Source organism: Drosophila elegans, unplaced genomic scaffold (assembly GCF_018152505.1).
Source record: "Drosophila elegans isolate 14027-0461.03 unplaced genomic scaffold, ASM1815250v1 contig_149, whole genome shotgun sequence".
Taxonomy (NCBI): domain Eukaryota; kingdom Metazoa; phylum Arthropoda; class Insecta; order Diptera; family Drosophilidae; genus Drosophila; species Drosophila elegans.
The window spans coordinates 8,174,899-8,197,226 of record NW_024545513.1 but is presented as its reverse complement, the minus strand read 5'-3'; the positions used below and the strand labels follow the sequence as shown (position 1 = coordinate 8,197,226).

At 40.9% G+C, this 22,328-nt stretch overlaps 2 protein-coding genes across 2 annotated transcripts in view; both read left to right on the top strand.

Moving 5' to 3' along the window:
• The window catches only part of LOC108136591, a 40,743-nt gene that overhangs the window by 4,353 nt on the left and 14,062 nt on the right, over window positions 1-22,328 (top strand). Inside the window, exons 2-3 of the mRNA XM_017257904.2 lie at window positions 14,466-15,014; window positions 18,790-18,969. Coding sequence (XP_017113393.1) covers window positions 14,475-15,014; window positions 18,790-18,969 — 720 coding nt within the window. The 5' untranslated portion in view covers window positions 14,466-14,474. The remainder of the gene's footprint in view (window positions 1-14,465; window positions 15,015-18,789; window positions 18,970-22,328) is intronic.
• LOC108136592 (clumping factor A-like) lies at window positions 16,766-18,515 on the top strand. The gene is made up of 2 exons (XM_017257905.2): window positions 16,766-17,068; window positions 17,137-18,515. Exons 1-2 carry the CDS (start codon window positions 17,066-17,068, stop codon window positions 18,265-18,267), a joined length of 1,134 nt encoding a protein of 377 aa, XP_017113394.1. The 5' UTR covers window positions 16,766-17,065; the 3' UTR covers window positions 18,268-18,515.

Below are 22,328 nucleotides of genomic sequence, written 5' to 3'. Positions count from 1 at the left end.
ATGGTTGGGCATTAAAAGAAATTTAATCGATTCCCCTTGACTCGGGCTTAGCACGTGTGTGCTGTCTTTTCCCTTTTCCCATTTCCCATTTCCCACTTACCATTTCCCCGCTCACCGAATTTCCATATGCCTCCTGTCTTTGCAGGTGCACGGTGAAAAAATGGGGCAAAACTAGCTTAAAATTTGAGGGAAAGTGTCGATACTTTAGGAAAATTATGAACACTATTTTATTTACAAATAATAATATAAATTTTACCAAAATTCTACGAGGTATGAGATTCTATTATGCAAATGCGTTACAAAAATAAAGTTTTAACCTAAGTAAAAGGCATGATGATGAGTATTTAAAGAAATACTTTTCTCTGTGTACCTTGTTCCTGTTCCTGTTCCTGTTACCATTACCATTTGTTTTTGGGCAAACAGCGGCGCGTGCTTTGGGTTGCATTCGGTAAGACTGCCACGCCCCTTTACCCTGTCCGTCTTCACGAATCGTAAAAACTTGAGGCCCCTGCCCCATTCACATGCCGACTGCCGTATGGATTTCCTTAATGAAAGCACCAAAGAAAAACATATAGATGGAGCCCACTGCCGAAAGTTCGAAACGGGAGTGCGTGTAAAATGCGTTAAATATTTTCCAGCTTTGTTGTCGTACTTGATATTTGAATGCCTGTTGCTGTTTTCTGGTGCTTGTGTGGCATGTAATTAAAAATGTTGTCACGCTCGGCTCCTAACAACTGAAGTGGATGGGTGTTTAAGGCTTTGGCAACTGTGGCAACTGTGGCAACTGTGGCAACTGTGGCAACTCTGCCAGCGACGCCACTTAACATTGCAAAGTCGAGCGAAGCAATCCGCCCGAGTGATTCGCATTATGTGGCAAGATAACTTAATGCCCCGTTTCACCATATCCATTTCCAGAAATCTGCTTTGGAAGTATCAAATTTCGAAAGCAGAAATGCTGTAAGTCTTAAATCAATCAAATATGTAGGGTGTAAGACTGATTATGAAAGCACAAAAGCTAAAAAATATTTCAAAAATATATAGACTTTATGTAATGAAAGCTGTTAGTACATATATATTGACTGCATTAATTAATCAAGTACAATGTATACAGCAAGCAAGGCTTTTTTAATTTCTTTAACAGAGTAGGGGCCCACCAAAAGAATGATTTCCAAGGTTCAGTCCCAAAAAGACCGCCAAGATTGTTACTCAAAAAACCCCCCTTGTTATTTCCAAATAACAACATCCGGTTGGGATGTGCTATAAATCCTTGCACCCTTGTCAATTACGTGGGAGACTTTGAATGTTTTACTTTACGCTCCGCATTCCGTCAGCAAATTACAAAATTCGCCATAAAAACGTCCGGGATGTACCAAAAAAAGTGCTTGGAATTGCAGCTAATGGCCATAACATGCCCCATAATCCCCTTATTAGGACGCTGACTTTGTTAATTTCTGGCCGTTCTAAAACTGGTGGTATTTGCATGGTAATTTTAAAGAATTCTTTGGGCTTTATTAGAGCCGAAGGAATTTATCTTCATTGTTTTATATTTTTGAATTTTTTCAGTCATATCCTTTAAGAGATCTCCATTTATATACCCAAACATGGCCACTGACTGCCTTTTAACGTGTTGAGTGCTGGCCATCTTCGAGCTAAAACGTCAGCTAATAGGCCCGAAATTAGCGTTGCAATTCAATTAGCTGTCGGCGGGGCTTTAAAAGCCTCCCCAGCTTCAGTCACTGCCCCTTTTTTCTCTTTTTTTGGCCAAGTGACACAGATGCCTTTCATCTGGGGCCCGAAACTGCGACTACTGGCTGTCAATTAGGCTGGCAACGCAACCTTGCCTGAGCTTCAAGCCTTTTAAAATTGCCAACCCGCAAATCGACAGTGTGCCATTGCCATTGCCACCCGCTCAAGTCAAATGAACTCATTAAAGTTAATGAATAACGAGAGACGGGCGTCGAAGTGGGGGTTTAAAAAAAAAAGGGGGGGGTATGAAACGGAACATAACGGGCCCGGCGGCATTTGATGGGCTTAAACGCGACGCGGCTTGACTTGTCCCGGCTCAAATCTAATCAAGCCAAGCTCCGCCTCACCCCTGCACTGCGAAAAACAAGTTGGTCAACGCAAATTGAGCTTATTTAATTATAATTTAAATAATTTCTATGTACCAAAAACAAGTAACAGGGAGTTGATTTTTAAAAAGTTGCATAATTGACTGTGAAGAATTCCTAATTGAGCAAAACATTCTGGTTGCCAAAACAATTCTTTCTTGGAAGTATCCTTGTGCTTGAATTATTGGGTAAAATAGGAAAGTGGCAAAGAATGATTTTGTTTCTCTATATTGGCTCTCTTTTTTTGTTAGTTGGAAATTTAAACTTCAATTTTACTTAATTCAATCGCATTGTTATGAACATAACGTGGCGTATACTTGATTATTTTTTCTTTTAGCTACTGTTGATACTCGACATAGCAAGATTGGTCTTGCTTTAATCTTTGTTGTGTGGTTCTGACATTTTAACTTGTGTAAATTTTAATTTCACTAAATGACCTGACATTGGCTAGTACAGACCATGGCGTGCACTTGGTTTTTAATTTGTTTTCTCCTTTTAGCTACTAAAGTAACTATTGTAAAAGTGTTAATATAATGTGTTTTGAAAATGAAAATAAAATTTTTGAGTGTTTGGGCCACTTGGCCCAAATTCGTAGTGCTCAAATTTAATTTGGGACAATAGGGCGTATACTTGATATTTGAAATATCTTTTCCGTGTATCCGCCATCTGTTAGTCTCGCCCTTTTGCGGAACCCTAGCGAAGCCTTTTGTCAACCGTTTAGAGCTTACACCGCCCCCCTTGACCTCCAACCTGCAACATCCAACCGCCAGCAGCCCACTTAACCCCATCACAACCAGCCTTTAACCCAGAATGGGTGGGCAGGTGTTAGATTGAACCACAACTTGGAAAAGTCGGAGCAGAGATGGGATGGGTGGTTATGGGGGGGGGTGGATGGTTTTTTATGGGGTCTATGGAGACTATGGAGGCCAAGGAAGCCAGAAAAGTTCACCGCACGCGCCGTCTGCGTTCAATTGCGCGGCCTGAACTTCATCAATAGTCAGGGCACGCATTACAGAGGTTAAGGGCAAGGCCCAAAAGGGTTGTTCAATTATGCAGAGTTGCTGTCAGCTATTTCGAAAGTGTTGTGCCACGTCGTCGGCTAAAAAAGCCCCACCTCCCATCCTATTTTCACGCCCGGATAACTAGCGAATTCAAGGCTCGCTGGCAGGCACAGCAGGCAATGAAAACAATTAATTTTCTCCAGATTCGCGACTATTTTAATCTCGAAAATTGTCCGCACAAAGGCTGCCAAAGCATTGGAATGGAATTGCAGCACAGCCACAATGCGCTTTCACCTTGCAAACGACCAAAAAAAAAAAAAACAAAAAAAACAAAAAAACACCTTTTATTTTTCGGTGCGGCACCCTGAAATGCAAATGCAAATGCGAAATGCTCTCAGCGAAATCTTTTATGTGTGTGTATAAAAAGTATTTGCCCCGACGCGTAAACAATGTCTGACTCTGCTCCCATTTTTCAGCATTTTCCAGCATTTTCCAGCGAAGAAGAGGTTCAAGGATTGAGATCATAGAATGGGACTGGAAAACAAAAACCCGAGTCAAGGCGAGGTCAAGAGTCACTGGCAATCCCACATCCGTGTTGAAGTGCGCCTCCAAAAAGTACTCCCCTTTTTCCACAGTGCAGCTGCTCGCTGAGGGGATCTTGTAGCCCTGCTGGAAATCTCGTTTGCCACATCATTGAAACGGACCGCAAAAATCAATATATTTCGGGGGTCAATTAGTAAACAGCAGGGGACTAAGAGAAGCCAACCCCTGGGAATGAGACCCCCCAAAACGTAAACTGCCGCAATTTCAATTAAGAAATGTTTTTGCACTAATTTGCAATTAGTAAACTTTTCACTGTCCCACTTTGTGTGACCCCCCTCCTGTTATTGAATTCCAAAGTGGGCCTGTGAGAAAGAAGACACGAAAAAATGTTCGCCCGAGTCCCATCAAGATTAATCATACGCACCGTTAAACATATTGACAGACAACAAAAGTCGCAAGTTGCGAGCCGGCTCAATTTGATTACGGTTCGGGTGCAAAAATATATTATATATAAGTACTATATATAGGCATATCTCTGGTTATACAGTGGCGGTCAGGGAATAGGCATAGTGACTACATACTTTTTCTCTAGCTCTACATAATTGTTTAGGCCGAGACGCCACAGGCCATTGACCAAAATCAATGCGCTCCACTCGCTGCCATTCTCCCCCGGGGGAGGGTGGGGTCAATCCGACCCCCTGCTCCCCCGCTTCAGCCGTAGACCATTTCTATTCCTGTCTGTTTTCCAGGAATTTCCCATACTGAAAATACTCGTAGAACATTCAAGTTGCTTTGAAAATTTTGTTGCTATTGACAATTGCCGGTGGCTAGGGGTTGGATTGAAGCAGGCATTGCAAATTGCAGCACCGAGCCAAGTCAATGACCGAGGGCGAGTGCAGGCCCCAAGGGGGCGTGGCTGTGGGAGTGGGAGTGGTATTTCCTTTTTGCCTGCTGTCGACAAACACACACACACACACACACACACACCCACTCAAACACACACTATGCCGTCAGAAACTCTGGCACAGAGCTCAGCCAATGCTCTTTGACTGCACTCTCAAGTAGAAACTTGTCAATTTCTTACGACCCGCAGCGCCCAAGAACAGGACCTCCCAAGGACCTCCCCCTCCTGGCTAGCCACCCATGTGGCCATCCATTCATCCATTCATAAGCCTCGTCCTCCGACGTCTTGCGCTTTTATAGTTTTCTTGTCTTGTTCAAGCGACAGCGACAGCGACAGCGAAGGCAGTCAGGCAAAGTATATAGCAAGTAGCTAAATCAAATAAAAAAAAAAGAAAGAGAGCAAATCCAACGACGCTAGATAAGGACGAAGTGTGAATTCCCTAGGAGCGGCCATCATCAAATTAGACAGATACGGAATGCAAAACTATTTAACAAACCAATTTTGTGGGTCTTACACTTACATTCAACGCCTCAGTGCCTCATCCGGTATCATTTATCAAACGAATCCTAATTGGATTTGAACACGGCAAATAGTAAATTTATTTTATTGAATATCGTGTTGTGTATTTATTTATGCATCATTTTCAGTAATTTACTACTTGCTTTAAACGCCTTAAGGATCTTTCCTTTCTAGTTTCGCATTTTTCCCACTTTACCACTATTACTGTGTTTATGCGAAAGCCATTTCATGTAATCATTTCATGAAATGGGGAAATACGTGTGTGCATAAACAACATTTCATGCATTCGCTTGCTCACGAAAGCTGACTGCATCAGACCAAGGGCGTGAAATGGTGTGGCGCAGCCAACTTAACTCCTTATAAATATGATGGCAACGCCGAACGTAATATTAAACAAATGAAATTCGGTTTTTCTCCAATTTTCAAAGTTTTTTTTTTTATTTTTGTCTGCACTTGGCATTATTGCTTTGCTACTTAGTGTTCGTGCTCGGTTTGGAGCTGGTAAAATCAGCTAAAATAATAATGCTAACAGAGCTACCATATATGTTTGCACTTCATTTTACACGTCTGGCATCGCTGCTAATATTATTTCAGGAACAATTCCGTTTTCGTGTATTCAAGAATTCATGAAATTTATAGCATATACCCATCGACTTGGGTATTTCATTAACAGCGCATCCTTTGCTTGGGCTCCATTTTGAGCAACCCAAAGTGGGGGGCATAAAAAAATCGATGCTCAAATCACTTGAAAAGTTGCAAGTTCTGCCGACAAAAACTGAGACTGCGAGGCTGATTAGCCAAAGGCTTGCGAAATCAATTTCCGTTTAGAGTTTGTCCCCAAAAAAGGGGGGGTTAGTTAGGGAGGGAAAACTGAAACTGAAACGCGGAGCAATTACTTTAAGTGCCATAACTAGAGGATTGAGTCATTGTCTGTAATGCAAAGAAGTATGCAATTATTTGCACGCTGCTCTAACTGTTGCGTTCTAGTGCTGATGACAATCCTCCATTTCATTCGTCGAACGGTGTGCAAATTGGCTTGATTGACGCTATTAAAATAATTAGCTTGGTCTTCTTCGATTTCCTATTTCCTATATCCTATTTCCTATTTGCCATTTGCCCAATACAAATTTCCAATTGGCCAAGCGCATTGCGCAAATCAAATAATTGCGCCAATTATTGGGGTTGAATTTATCTGCAACTCCTGAGCTGGCCATTAGAAATGCCATTAATATGGAATCATAGTGTGCCATAGAGTGTAAACACGCAACAGTACCCGGTCGACCAATTGACCCCACAATCGATTCGGTTGGGAGCAACCTGGAAAAGTTACCATAAGTCCCAAGCTGGCGCACATTGTGTCCATGCATAGATAATATACTATATGTACTACCCATGTGTATAGGTATATTTCCTTCTTCTTTTTTTTTATAGCCATAAACCGGAGACAAATAAAGCCAAGGCCGATAGAACGATGGCAGATAAAGGGTGAACAAGTAGTGAGGACGAATTTTGAATGCAGTCACTAGTCACTACAAAAAGTAACAAGCATACACAATGAGGTCTACCGCATTTCGTAGAAATCAAGTTGACTTTCGCCAGTTGCCATAGATATGCAGTATATTTACGATTGAGTGATCACTAATATTTCGTAGGTGGCACGCAAATTGAGTCATTTTATCCTAGGGTATTCACTGGCCTTGTCTGTGGGCCATTCTATACTGTACGTGCATGTGGGTTTGGATTTGTGTTGGTTAAAGTGAGCGAAAACAATAAACATAAAATGCACAAATACACACATTGGCGTGTGTGTGTATGGAGTGTGTATGGTGTGTGTGCTGCTGTTTACAAAGTAGCAGCAACTGGCTTATCAATTTCCATGTTGCCTTTGTCGCCTTACCTTTTTGTGTGTTTATTTGCCTGCTGGCAGCCATAATCAGTCAATGCCGCATCGCACCAGTTGGCCAAAAGAGGCCCTCGATTTTAGGAGCTTTAAGGGGGGTGAAGAGGGTAGAAGGGGGGAGGGGATTTCCAGGAGGGGGGTTTTCAGGGAGGGAGGCACTGTAAAAAGCCTGATAAAAGTTTTCAAGAGTTGGGAGTTTGATGTCGTCTCACTGCTAATTTATGGACGCACCCAGCCTAAGACGCATTACAAGGAATTTGTTCAGGAAGAGGCCGGAAATACACTGTAAAAAACTAGGACTAAGCCCACATATTAAATTACAATTTTATTGTTCAGGATTATTATAACTCAGTATAAAATTAATAAATAATTGTGCTAAGCATATTAAATAATTAAATATAATAATTAATTAAAATAATTGAAATCCATATTTAGAGCACGGCATTTCTCTTATCAGAACTATGCAACAATTTATTTTTTATTTATTTACTAAGATGACGCAAATTTTACAATGAGTTAAATCATTAAAATTTGGTATAAAAAAGGAGGCAGAATTGTAAACAAAAATTGTAAAGCGGATTAATAAATCAATGGAGGTTAACCAATCCACCTTCAAAGAGACAACTTTTAGGATCATCTTGTTACTTAAATTAATCACCTCTTTTTCGCACTGTGTATGACGCTAATGCCGCATATATATCCGCCATTCAATTCGCTGCCACTCGCGACTCGTTCTACATGACAAATTTTTATGGGCAAATAATTTGGCTTTCTCTCTCGTTGATTTTATGGCCCAGTGGGCGTGTGGGAGGCGTTGGGGCGTGGACTGCTATCAAAATCATTTGTGTGCTAATTAAATACACTTGCACGTTGCGTGCTGATGAGCGATTAACTCGCTCAGTTGCTGTAGCACACTTTTTTGGGTGGAGGTATGTAGGTACCATACAATAAAGCAGTCGGTGTACAAAATTTATTGAGTTTCAAATGACGGACGGACGACAATGGCGAATTTGCCCATTTCCCGTCCGGAAGCATTATTTAAAACGCATTAAACGGCTGACAAAAATAAACTGCCTGTTAACTAACACTGCTGACATGCACTGCAAGAAAAAAGACGAACTAAACTGGGATAACGCACCGCACATAATTAAAAATGCAGAAGACGAAGTGTATTGAAATGGTTGTCTATCCATTGATATTGATAATATTGATTTATATATATGTTTAGATAAGTAAGTGGCTTTTTTATATAACATATTTTTATATATATATATTTATTTTATATAAATTAATTATATTATAATTAGATGATTTTTTATATAAACTAAGTGGCTTGTTTCTGGCTTATCGGCGTTGAAAAGGTTTTCTGCCCATAGAAAACTTACAATCTATGAGACCATTATAACTATATTACATATTTCTATTTACACAACATGTTGCTATACAAGTAATTGGCTTGATTCTGGCTCACACCACCTGTATATCTGCGATCTGCCCTCGCAAACATTTGATTCGCACTTGCAGCTCTCACTAATTGGATGCCTGGGCAGTCGGGAGTTGTTACACGAACGGGCCAAGGCCAGGGAAATTTATCAGAATATATTTCATATGTAAATACAGCATGACAAACACGCAGACAGGGACGTTGAATGGATTGCAATTTAATTAAATCGAAACGAGATGGGTAAATGAAAACATTTCAGCATTTTGGATGCAACACCAGATCGATTTTCTTGGCAGCTTTCTTCCCGATTCTGTGGTCAAAAGGGATGAATTCCCCTGCGCTATATGAATGGTAGAATGTCAGCATATATGTTATGTTATGAATGGTAGAGTATGTAGAAATTCGCATTTGAGCCAGGCATTTAATTTAGCGTTGCTTAATTGGGAAAGTTTCGGAAAGACGACGCCCAATCGGTGTTGAACAAGCGATAAATAGTATCCCCGGGGAGGGGTGGTCCTGCTTAGGGGGTGGTAAGTGTATGGTGGGTGGTGTGGTGGTGTGCTGTTGAAGGTACAAGTGCACAGACCTTGAGACACACGCAGTAAACTAAAGTTGTTGCCTTGTCGCTTCTGGTTGTCACTTGTTAAACGCCTCGTTGTTGTTGTCGTTGTCGTTGTCGTCGTTGTTGTTTTTTGTACTGAGGGCTGTTACGCTCGAAGGAGCGCATGGAAATCAGTATTAATTACTCGGATGGACACATGTTGGCCCGCGCTGAGCCATAAATGGCTGAAGAGATTAACTAACACTAGTTGCTATAAATAAGCGTAATACAAGTTATAAGCCTTAACGTGAGTAACATTAAAGAGCTCTGCGTTGAGGCATTTACTAGGATTATAAGCTAAAAATATACTTAGGACTTTGGCTTAATTTTTACTAACATACTATTGTTTGATTTTTTTAACTGCATCTAAATAAATGTTATAAGATTAGTTAAAATTATCTACTAGCTAAAAATATTGAATTAATTTCTAGTTTTATTCTGTTATTTGTTTTTGAAAAGACTTCATCTAGTAAATTGCTATAAATTAATTTTGGATTATGGCAAAAAATATCTAGCAATTTAAGCTAATCTAATTATAAGCTAAAAATATTCCAAAGGTATTGATTTAATTTTTAAAGCCATGCTTTTGCAAAATATGTCATTTAAAAAATTGTTTTACATATAGTGAATAAATCTTTTTATACATTTTAATACTAATACTATTAAGCCAGCAAAAAATGTACAAGCACAAAAACTGTTTAGAGTTGAAACAAAAAGCCCTGAAATTACCATAAAATATAGCGTAATTATAACTAATCAGTGAGCTGTAATACCTAATAAATCACCCGAGAGTGCAACCTTTTGGGATTGCCAAGATTAAAGACCAGAAAATAAAATAAATTAGCAAATTAACTTCCCGGTTCGCTTGTGCTACAAAATCCCCCTTTGGCCATACAATTACAGAACTTTTTGTCGCCTAATGATCAAGTGAAGCGCTCAGCTGAACTAAGCAGAAATGTGATTGATGCAGTGCATTTTCCCTGACTCCGTACTCCGGGAAATGTGCTTCGCAAACTTTGCTCTATTGACTCTTCTAATGCGATGGCAATCTGTGGGCGGAAAGTGGGCGGCCAGCGACGAATCTGGAGCGATATCAAAAGTTACTTTATACTTTTCACTCCTTGACTTTGTCGACAATGCAGCCACAAATAGAATACCGACTCCAGAATCTCGAATCTCGAATCCTGAATCCAGAATCCCGAAAGGCTAAAGTCGCAGCCGCAAGCCGCAACGCGTGCTGTCTGTTAACATTTTAAGCTAATTAACGCACTGGGTGAGGCTAAAAGGGGCGGGGGCGGGAGCGTTGTCGTCTGGGGGCTAGGGGCTAGGGGCGTGGCAAAGTGGCAGCCACATCAAATGAGCGAGGCATATCTGCAAGCAGTCAAGTAAAATGAAATTATTACTTGGCATGCGGTACATGCGGCAACTAATTGACAAATGTATAAAGCTTAATCCCTAAGCGTCTACACTGGCAGAAAAAAAAAAAAAAAACAGTGTGTACCCACTGGGGCAACAAGTGCGCACTGGTACTCAACCAAGGCGAAACGAAAAAAAATAACCCAGTGAAATGGAGCACTGCAGCAATGCAGCATTTGGGATGGGCGACGATTCCCTATTTGGGAGCATTCTCATGGGTTCACCTCCCCCCAAACCCAAAAAAAATCACGGAGGACGAGATGGCCATAATGGAGTCGACAGGAAGAGGAGGAGGAGGAGGAGGAGGAGGACGGAGTAGAAAAGGCAGGAATTGGCCCCGAACTGGGCCGCACATGTGAGCGACCGTAGCATTGATACATATACATAGATAAAGAGTCGTCCGAGGGCAAGAAACTACTAAAACTGGAAAGTGGGCACGGGGTGTATCTGCCAAATGGCATGTTCAAACAAAATTAAGCGCACTGTTGTTCCTGCTGTTGTTGTTCGGCACGGGTCATCAAACCAAGCCGGAATTGCAACTGCAATGGGTACAGGGTGCTCTGAAATACATACCATATATTTTCTCCTTCTAAAAAATATATATATAAAAGAAGGCTTTGTTTCAAATTCAACTTAAGCATTTATATTTAGGTGGCTATTTCCTTGAAAATAAACATTTCAAGTACATTTTGGCTTGAAACTAAAATTATTTCTGAAGAGTCTTTTTGTTGTAACTTTGCCAAAATAAGACCCAAAGTCAAAAGAGTTGCTATTTTGAACAGCTGGTAACCTATACCATCCATCCCTGATCGATTGAAAACAATTAATTTAGTTTTGACAAAAAAACCGAATTTTGAAAAACGATTTTTGAAAAATTTATTTATGTCCAAATTTCTAACTTTTTTGTAAGGGGGTACATCATCATTTTTTGCAGAAATTTGAAAATCTGAAAAAATTTTAACTGTGAATGCCATTTGATTGGAAATTTTATAACGTATTCAACGGTGTATGACATTCCAACATTTGACCATTATTTCCCAGGGTTTTGACACAAAAACCAAGTTTTTAATGTGTTTTTTGGGGTTTTTGGCGATTTTTCAAACAAAATTATTTCTCAAGAGTCTTTTTGTTGTAACTTTGCCAAAATAAGACCCAAAGTCAAAAGAGTTGCAGTTTTGAACACCTGGCAACCTATGCCATCCATCCCTGGTCAATTTAAAACAATTAATTTAGTTTTGACACAAAAACCGAATTTTGAAAAACGTTTTTTGAACAATTTATTTATGTCCAAATTTCTGACTTTTTTGTAAGGGGGTACATCATCATTTTTTGCAGAAATTTGAAAATCTGAAAAAATTTTAGCTGAGAATGCCATTCGATTGGAAATTTTATTACGAATTCAACGGTGTATGACATTCCACATTTTGACCATTATTTCCCAGAGTTTCGACACAAAACCCAAGTTTTAAATGTGTTTTTTGGGGTCTTGGAGATTTTTCAAACAATATCATTTCTGAAGAGTCTTTTTGTTGTAACTTTGCCAAAACAAGACCCAAAGTCAAAAGAGTTGCAGTTTTGAACAGCTGGCAACCTATGCCATCCATCCCTAGTCGATAGAAAACAATTAATTTAGTTTTGACACAAAAATGGAATTTTGAAAAACAATTTTTGAAAAATTTATTTATGTCCAAATTTCTGACTTTTTTGTAAGGGGGTACATCATCATTTTTTGCAGAAATTTGAAAATCTGAAAAAATTTTAACTGTGAATGCCATTTGATTTTATTATTTATATTTTTAATTTTAGCATATGCCTTTTCCTTTGAAAGTATTAATAGATAAATCGTTTTCCCTTATTTATACCACCATGAGTATATTTAACAAGGAAAATCTTTTAAAAATAAACATTTAAATAACAAAGGTGGCTTGAAACTAAACCACCTTTTATGTTTTGAATAAATAAAACAGTTAATAATTTGTTTACTCCAAAACGATTTTGTTTCAAGAAAAATTTCTCTAAACATCAAGGTGAAAAATGGAACTAAGGCGAGGTTTTTAATTTAGGCCAGCAAATTTGAACGCGGTTTTTAAGTATTTCCTAGGAAATTACATTTTAGCTGGGAAAGAAAAATAAACAGGGAGATATGCCAAAGGCCATCTTTAAAGTGGACCCCCAACAGATGGTACCCGTTCATGTTGAGCAAAGTATCCGGCGATAAGCATTTCAATCATCATTTCATTTAAAGCAATTTAATTTGGCCGCTTTTTGTTACCCAGGCCCCAGGCACCCTGTTTCTTTTCTTTTTTTTTGTGTTTTCAGGACGTGGCAGCAACGAAAATATTTTGCAGGCAAGTGAAGAAAAATTAGCAACAATAAATTGAACGGAAGTTGCTGCTCAAATTGAAAGTACGAGCTGCGGGGAAAGCACAAGCTGCAAGGTATTCCCCGGAACAGGAACTGCTAGCCCTGGAGAAGAAGAGGCGGCGGTGGGGAGGGGTGGGTGTTGATTTCTCAGTAGGCGGTGGGCGTGGCATGTTTGTCTGTGGCTGCTACTGTGGCCATACGGTCAACATACACGTAAGCGAATAGGAATGGGAATGTGAGTGTGAACGTGAATTTGTGTGTGGCTACGTGTTCTCCGTCTGCCTTTTTCTTTAGCTTCTGACTGCCTTCTGTCTAGATTGAAATTCCAGACCCTAGCCAAGAAGGGGCGTGGCACGCCCCATGTGCACAGGGGGAAAAACTAGCAGCCTGAAAGTCGTAGCCTGCACAAATATTCGATATTAAAAAAAAAAGATTTGTTTAAGCTGTGGACTTATAAATCGGGGTCACTAAATTCTCATTTCGTCGAAATATAGTTGGACTATGGAAAACTGTACCATAAATTAATTCCTTATGGAATCCTTAAGAATCGGGGTCACTAAATTCTTATTTTGTCGAAATTTAGTTGGACTCTGGAAAACTATACCATAAATTAATTCCTTATGGAATCCCTAGGAATAAAATTTACCCTTAAAATAGTTAAGTTGTAAACCCAAAAACGTTTATATTTAAATTGGTTTTGTAAAACAAATTTTCTGTTATATTCTACACAAAAATTCGATTGAAACATATGAACTTATGGGCTTCCAAGCTTTTAAAAATATTAAGTATACGCCAATCCACTACAATATGAATATTAAAACAATTAATATTTGTGCGATATAGTTTTGTCCCCTTTAAAGGCTCTCGTGAGTTTTTCTACCTGTAAGGACATTTGTGAATGTGGCGGTGGAGCATTTAAGCTCCGACCGCAGGCTGAAGGACGAAAACGGGACAGACGTTGCATACAGATTTTCAATTTCCATATCGTGTTGCCTGGCTGCTGTCTGCTGCCTGCAGCACTTCTTCCTCTTCCATCGCTTTCCACCCAGCTTTTCCTTTCGGCAATTTCCGCTGCAAGTGCCGAAACAAAGGAAAACAAAACATAACAACGCAGCGGCAAACTAAACGTAACTACAACAACCGCAATAACCAGAAACAAAACAATGAACGAACAATGAAACGACAAATGAATGAATGAATCGAGTTGAGTTGAGTGACTAAAGAACCATGCAAAAAAAAAGCTCAAGATTTCGATGGACATATCTCCAAACATTTGCTTTATTTCAGGAGGAGCTCTCACAATTTTCACAAAAAAAAAATGCAAATCCTTTCGGATTAATTTATATAGAATTTAAATGCAGCGCAATATCTATTGTTACACCAAGTTTTTAAATCGAACCCACATTTAAGAAGTTATTGGCAATTAGGTTTTAAATATGACTTTGCTGCATTTTTGAAAAACGGAGAACATGTAATAAATTTAAGAGAGCGGAAGGGAGCAGAAGGGAGCGTTAGAGATGTGCCGCTTGCTCTTAGCTTACAGTGTTGACGCTGCCGTTCGGCAGATGGCGCCACCTAAAAAAAAAAAGAGTTTTCTTTTAATTTGTGGATGGTAATCAAACATGTCTAATTAAACGATTTCGCCTTGATTTTCCATTGCAGGTGGTGAGGATGTCGCCTGCTGAGCAGCTTGGTCACTTGGTCGGAGGATCGGATGCCTACCAGCTGGCGGCGAGCACTGGCGGAGGAGCAGGAGGTGGCGGAGGAGCCGCAGGAGTGGGCGGAGTAGTTGGCGGAGGAGGCGGTGGCCACGGTGGAGATGCGGCGGACAATGGGGGCGAGAAGATGAAAGACATGCCCGACAAGTATCTCATGGCGATCGCTCACTTCCTCAACTGGCACGACAACGAAACGGTGGACATGGAGCGACTGAGCGGTCCGATCCTGAAGTCCAGCATCAAGTCGGTCTACTGGCTCTTCCTCATCCAGTACGCAGCCCTCGCTTTCCTCGGCGTTGTGCTGAACATCATCATCGTGGTGTACATCATGTACCACCGACTGTACAAGGATGTGACCCATGCGTTCATCATCAATCTGGCGCTCTGCCACTTTGTGCAGTGCGCCCTCGTCCTGCCCGTCTCCCTGATGGTCATGCTCATCCAGAATTGGATCTATGGCCAGTTCTTGTGCTTCTTTCTGCCCATGCTGCAGGTGAGTTTAATAAGCTTTATTACCTTACCTTTTGATCCCGAACCTGCAACTAAGACACTTTGTGTGCTATAAGTTGGTTATTATATTTTGGGTATTAAATCCTACGGCTTCGCTTATAAAAATTGAAATGTTTTGTGTTGCTTAGAACTTGTTAAATGAAGACCATTCTTCAAAAGGGTTTTTTTCAATTAAGAATAAAATATTGTTAAGCCCGGACTTTTTTAATAAGGTTCCTGTTCTTTTTATTTTTTTATTAATATATTTTGTGAATAAAGTCCTTAGAGATTGTAAAGGTTTTTGTACTGTACGAGTATATTGCTCATAAATTATTACTGTTTAAAAGGGATTTTTTGTACAAAGAGCTGAGATCTTTGGTCATATTTGTACAACTTTTAGGGCTCTCAAAAATGGTGTAATTCATATCGCTTATGGCCCAGTTTTGTGGCACACCCTGGCCGTTAAGTTCAGCCCTGCCAGACTATACTCCATAGCAATCACTGTTAACTACAGCTGTGAGCTATATTTATCCCATTTGGCTGAGCGCGGAGAAGATGGCATCCGGTCTCGCTCGATTGAGCTGGTGTGCTGGTGTCCTGGTGGCCTGGAAGCCACCGTGTGATTGACACATTGAGTCGGGCGGATGGGGACGAGGCTTTCGGAGTCGGAAATCACAAGCAAATAGAATCGTATACTTTCATTCGATTTGATTCGCCTCCGTCTGTCTTTTTGCGCCGCTTTTGTGTGGCGAAAACAAATGCGACCATGGCAAAAAAGGACCTGCGTTCTTGACGAGATTGGGGCGGGAACGAGAAAGAGAACAAACCGCCTGGCAATTCGATTAGGCCCGGCGTCCGTAGAGCAGACAAATGATTACATTTACAACCTTGACGCTGCAGGAGATTCTATTACGGGGCAGAACGGCGTGGGAATGGAGTGGCGGTCGGAACGGGATATGATTCGATTTGATTGCTATCACAAAGGGCGACAAATAGCTGGCGCACACAGGCACCCTCATTTCTTACTGCCTGGTCACGTGTACACATGTGGGTGAACTCCTGCTTCTGTTCCACTTCCTTTTCCTCTGCCAGGACCCCTTCTCCATCGCCGCCTAATGGAATGATTGATGGGTGGCTGCCGAGGAGCAGGAGATGCACACTGAGCTGCTAAAAGTCTGACAAGTAGTCTTAAATCTGCACCTTAAAGACCTCCAATAAAAATACGCAATGGTAACACAAATTTGCATTACATAAGCTTCACTAATTGAGAAGTGGCTATAATAGAAATAATAAAGCTGAAAATAAGAATCTATTTAATAAAAAACAATCGGAAAAATAAATGAAAAAAAAAATTATAACTTAGCTTTTTCTTATTATTTTTTTTTTTTTTTGTTATTCGACATAAAGAAATAGTTAAATATTTCAGAACAACGGTTTAAATGTCATCAAAATCGGACGACTATGACATAAAGCTACAATTAAAATCGGAAAACGATATCGTTTAGCTGCCATAAGAACTATCGAATAATTGAGCTGCAAATCATCATATCTTCAATGTTTTTAAACATTTACGCAAGTAAATCATAATCGCAATGTTTTCAAGAATATTTAATTTTTGCCAAAGCTGCAAGGGTATATAAACTTCGGCTTGTCGAAGTTTGCTGCCTTACTTGTTTTTGACATCAAATTCATATAGAAAAGAAAAAAAAAAAGTTGGCAGCCCGCAAAGCTAAATTCATTTTGCAACCATCTGGCAGCTCTGCCAGAAGAACCACATTTTGACGCTGCCACAGTGACTTTGCCATTTTGAAGTATTCCAGCGCAGGCAATTGCAGAACAAAAAGAACAAAATTTGTTAATTGCAGAACAAAAAGAACAAAATTTGTTAATTGCAGAACAAAAAGAACAAAATTTGTTAATAGTGCAGGACCGTGTTTATGGTGGCTTGGCAACTCTTTTTTTCTCCAGCAACAGTATTTAATTTTTTGACGGACTGAACGCATACGCGCATGCGCACACTTTCATTTTTCCAGGAAAATCAGCAGCTAAGCAGAAATGGTAAGCAATGACGCCGAGAAACACGCTGTCGGTTTAATGTGCAACGTGTTCGTTAATATATTTCACAGCCGAAAGAAAGCAAGTTGAAGGGGGTTTCTAAGGCTAAGAATCGCCTGCCCCAGAAGAGAATTCTAGAACGAACCCAATGCAAGGCAATTGTTCACCAGGTCGGCAGGTTGACTCCTTTCGGCAACGACGGCCAGGTGATACCGTTCTGCACCCTCTGCTATAACTCCTTGGTGAAGCGTTCAGAAGCCGCGGTGGCTCAGTCGGAGTTCAATGCCCCGGGGAGCAGCAATTCCTCTCACGGAGATGTCATCCAGGATACTGAACCAAAAGTGACCAAGTATGATGTCGACTTAAGTGCCTGTGTGGAGGAGTGCCGCACCGACATGGAATGGACCTTTGGCGAGATATACGATGTGCCATCCGCAGACGCTCAGATCGGTCCCAGCACAGCTGAGTCTCAATCCAATGTGCCAGATCAGAACTCGATTATGGCCCAAAATCAGGACTCAATGAGTTGCTTCAGCCAAAATAGTAATCCTGGCATTCTCCCCTCAAATGGTGAAAATGGTAATTCCATGTGGAGTGCCAGTAGCGGACCCTGGGCGATCAGGGATCATGGATACTGGAAGACAGAGGCTTCGTCCAGTGATTGGCAACCGGACAGCTTTTACGAGAGCACCTTGAAAGCAATCAGGGAGCGGAAGCACCCAGATTCATACAACCGAAGCCCGGAGGAAGGTGAGCCTAAGCGTAAAGAGTGCTGCTTGCGTTTGATGGACCAATTAATGCCTGGTCGGGCCGGTCGTGTCCAGGGACAGGAGCAGCCACAACCTGAACCTGAACCCATCGCCAGCACCAGTTCGGGCAAGCAGGCTGACCCGAACGGTTGGAAGAGGGAATACATTGATGATGATGATGATGATGATTATGATGATGATGATGACGGTGACGGTGACACGACGACAGCGTCGGAGGAAGAAGATTTCATGGATTTCGAGAACATCTCGCAGGACGTAAAACCGGTGGAATCGGCTGGCAAAGAATCCGACATGGACTCGGACTCCGAATCGGACTCCAACTTCGAATCGGACTCCAACTCCGAATCGGACTCCAAATCCGACTCCAACTCCAACAGGGATCCCGACTCGGACTTCGACTCAGACTCAGACTCAGCAATGAAATTGGATTGAAGAGGTTTTTATAAAATGAAAGCTTTTTCAAGAAAAATCTTTATTAAAATTGTCTTTGGAAGAATATCTTACAAGTGGCAACTAACTTAATATTGAACAATGGAACACTATATTTATATATCTATAAAAAAAAAATATTAAAAAGGATCATTATTGCAATTGAACAATGGAGGCAAATATTACAAGTGGTGTCGACATACATAAAAGCGATATATAACTGAAATATGGAAACGATCTTGCCCAGCTTTTTAATTTTATTATATTCATTTTGAAATATATAATAAAATAAGAGAAAGCATTGAAATTAAACATTGAAAGCGAAATTTAATTCTTTGGACTAAGGGAACGATTTTATCCGGCTGTTTAATTTTATTTTAAGAGGAAATCCTAAGGTAGTCATTTGTATATTAATGGGAGTTATAGCATTTGTGTTTCAGTTGCTGGTGCTGTGGAGAAAATCCCAACCTTTTCGCTTAACCCAAAACTAATGTATTCTGTTTTTTTTTTTTCCAATTCCCGCAGGACATTCCACTGCACGTGGCCATGATCTCGCACATCCTGATCGCCTGGGACCGGATGCGCTGGCTAAACGATCCGCTGAAGGGCCGCCTGCCGGGATTCGTCTGCTGCTGCGCCACTTGGCTGACCGGAATGGTGATTGCCCTGCCCTATCCCATATACACCAACTACGTGGAACTGGGGGTGAGTATTCCGAGCACTTGTTACTGTTGCGTTTAATGAAAATCAGCGAACAACCTGGCTGGTTGCCATGGATGATCAAAGCGAGTGCGCACTAGACCGTAAAAGCGGTGCGGAGTCTTCAACATGCCAGGGATTGCCATCCATGGCGTATACTTGATGAGCATCAAGTGACAGATTCCCGGGAATCGGAGACTCATTCACCACCATTCACCTGGTACATCACGAAAATCTGGGCAAATTTCACTGACAGTTCTGCTGGCCGGCTCTTGGACAATATTCCCAGCCAAGGAACGTTAGCATGGCCTGTCAACGAGCTCTGCTTGCATTTTGTTGCCAAAATATTTGGCTACATCGAGTTGTCTAACCTCTGGTCCCCCAAAAATTCTCCCCAAAACCACCTAAAAGTACGGCCACAACGGCAACAAGAGACATAAATATTTATGGGCCATAAAGTGTTGCAACTTTTTGATACACTCCTTTGTGCTGTGTGGGTGTGTAGGTGTAGAAGTGGGTGTGGCTGTGCCTGTGCCTGTGGCTGTGGCTGTGACTAGGGCCCCGCTGGGCTGGCATTGTGTCAAATCATCACTTGCATATATGTATGTACGTATGGGCATTGGCATGCCCCAAACCCACCATTCTGGATACATATTTGGTGAGCTGAATTTCCCAAAAGTGGGACAAGGAATGCCGGAAGAGCCACCATCTAGAATCAAGCATCAAATTTTTGTTTTCAGATAGTTTCATTCTTGAGGGTCACAATTTAAAATGGTTTGTAAACTATTCAGATAAATGTAACAGTATTTTATGAACCTAATTGAGGTATGACGCATTTTTTCAGACTAAATCTAACTATAAAATATAGTTTATTATATTTATAAACTAATATATTAAGCAAGTAAGCATAAGTTTTTGTTGTTTAGATAGTGTCATTCTTGAGGTTCACAATTTAAAATACAATTCAATGTTGTAGTACATATTTAATTATATTGTATCAATCAAATGTTTGTTAATTATTGTCTCGCATTTGTTCGTTAAGGTCGATCGTTTCTGCAATCGGTTACACCCGCGTACCTTTAACCCCTGGAAACTGGCACACAATCCCGAGTTGATTGAACCTTTGCCGGCAATCGTGTGTAATTTATTTGGCAATTCACTGGCCAGACCACAGGACCTGTCACTGCGAGTGGGGCAACAAGTGGAGCCCAGTGCCCCCAGTGCCCTGGGGGAAATCCTGTGGATGCCTACATACCTGCTACAAACTCAGGCCCAGTCGCCTGTCAATAATTTCATTAATTCAATATTTGCGTATAATTTGATGGCTCCTCTCCAAGGCAACTCCCCACGCTGAAAACTCCCTGGCAAAGTGGGGCTTATTATCTCAAAGGCCCCTGTGTTTTTGCGGCAATTTATGAATATTTTAGCATTCTATTACGACGACACACAGGTCCTTGTCTGGCCCAGATATGGGTGTATCAACAATTCCATGCGGACTCTGATTGCCAATTCACAATTTGGCAAACAGCTCCACAAATCCTCCATATTCACATCCACATCCACATTCATATCCACATCCATTCCTCCGTTTAATAAGCAAAAGTTTGCCATAGTTTTCAACCCAGCAGCAGCCAAAAGTCAAACACTAAAATGAATTGCCTCGCCAGCCAGGTTCAGATGGGTTCAGTTCAGTTTTTGGATTGGTTTGCACCCAGTTTGGATCCAGTTTGGATCCAGTTTGGACCCTTACATTCCAGACCTCCGATTTTCAGGTGCGGGTAATAAGCGATTTCATAACTGGCCAGCGAAAAGTTAGCCGTTTGTTTTCGTGTTTGGCCTGGAAAAGTGTCAGAAACTTTAGTCCGCACACAAAACAAATTGAAATTTTCCATATTTCTACGCATGCCCCTTGTGTCTGGCTACCTGGCTAACTGCTAACTGCTAACTGCCTAGCAGCGGCTTCCCTTTGTGCGGCGGCAAATTGATTTTTTAAGTTGTCCCCAAACAAATCAGTATGGAAAAATACCGAAATACACAAAATAAAGAAATCCCTTTGCCTTTGCCTTTACCTTTACCATTAACTTTACCTCCATCAAGTTGGAGGTCCTGTCGCCTGCTGTCGCTGCTCCTGCTGCTCCTTTTTTGCCCACGGTGATAGGAAATATGATGGGGCTTTCTAGTTTCCCGTTCCCAACTACATATTTTGGTTTCATTGTGACATGATGTCCTTGCAGTTTTTAAATCGATGTGATTGTTTGATTTATGCCACCTGACATGTGGTCTTTAATTAAGTTAAGGATTACTTAACCTATTACTTTTATTTATTTGTATTTTTGTGTTTTTTTAATTGGTTACAAAATATTTGGACTTACAATGGTTTTTTACCACTCTACCATTTTGTTATTATGGTGTAAATCTAAAAGTGAAAACTTAATTTAATTTAATTTCTTTCAATAATTTATTGCAATTGCAGTCATTATTTTAAAGCTTTTCATTAAGCTGTCTCATTAAGTTTTGAAAATTTGTGAGTTTTATTATCTTTTAAGGTTCAACCTTCATAAATTCAAATATGAGTAATGGTGGCTCAAATTTGTAGTCTTTTACTTGCCCGCTTGAATAAACCGACATTTATAAGTCTTTCAAATATATTTGCCAAAGCTAAAAAGTTTCTCAAAAGCAGTCTTCTATTTTCGCAATAATGGAAAGTTAAAGTGCCCAGTTGAGAATCTCTGGGGACATTTATGACATGGTTTTGCTGCAGGTTTGAACAGTTTAAACAGTTTAAACAGTTTGCACAGTTTGAAGTTGGTGGCAGTACATTTGAAGTTTGTTTTCGCAGCGTTGTCTCTATTTTGTAGTCCTGTGAGAGGGACCATGGACTTGTGAGTGGCGTAGGAGAAAGTTGAGTGCCCCTTGAACTATGTGGCTTAAATCGTTGTGTATGCAAAGAACACGCCTTTGTTTCGTCCTCAATTCCCCTCCGCCCCCTTTCTATTTGGCTGCCGCTCTGCGGCTACAGTTTATTTATGTTTGCTGTTCAGTTGTTGCTTCCCCCCTTCATGCCCCCGCCCCCCTAAACTGCCTCGTTGCGGATATCCGGTTGCCGGCGTTGACTTTGGCACGCGGCGTCTCCTAATCCCCTCCAGCACTCTGGGTCTCTTGGTCTCTGGATCTCCTCCACCCAAATACCACCCACATTCGGTATTAGCAACAGAACTTGGCCGGATATGCGCCTGCAAAACGAAAACGAAATTACGACAAGAGGCAAGGGGCAAAGGGGAAAGGGGCTGAAAATTCAAGTCACTGCGCAAAAGAAACGGCTAAAGTAAACATTATCAAGTCTACAAAGGCTGGTGGGGATTTGG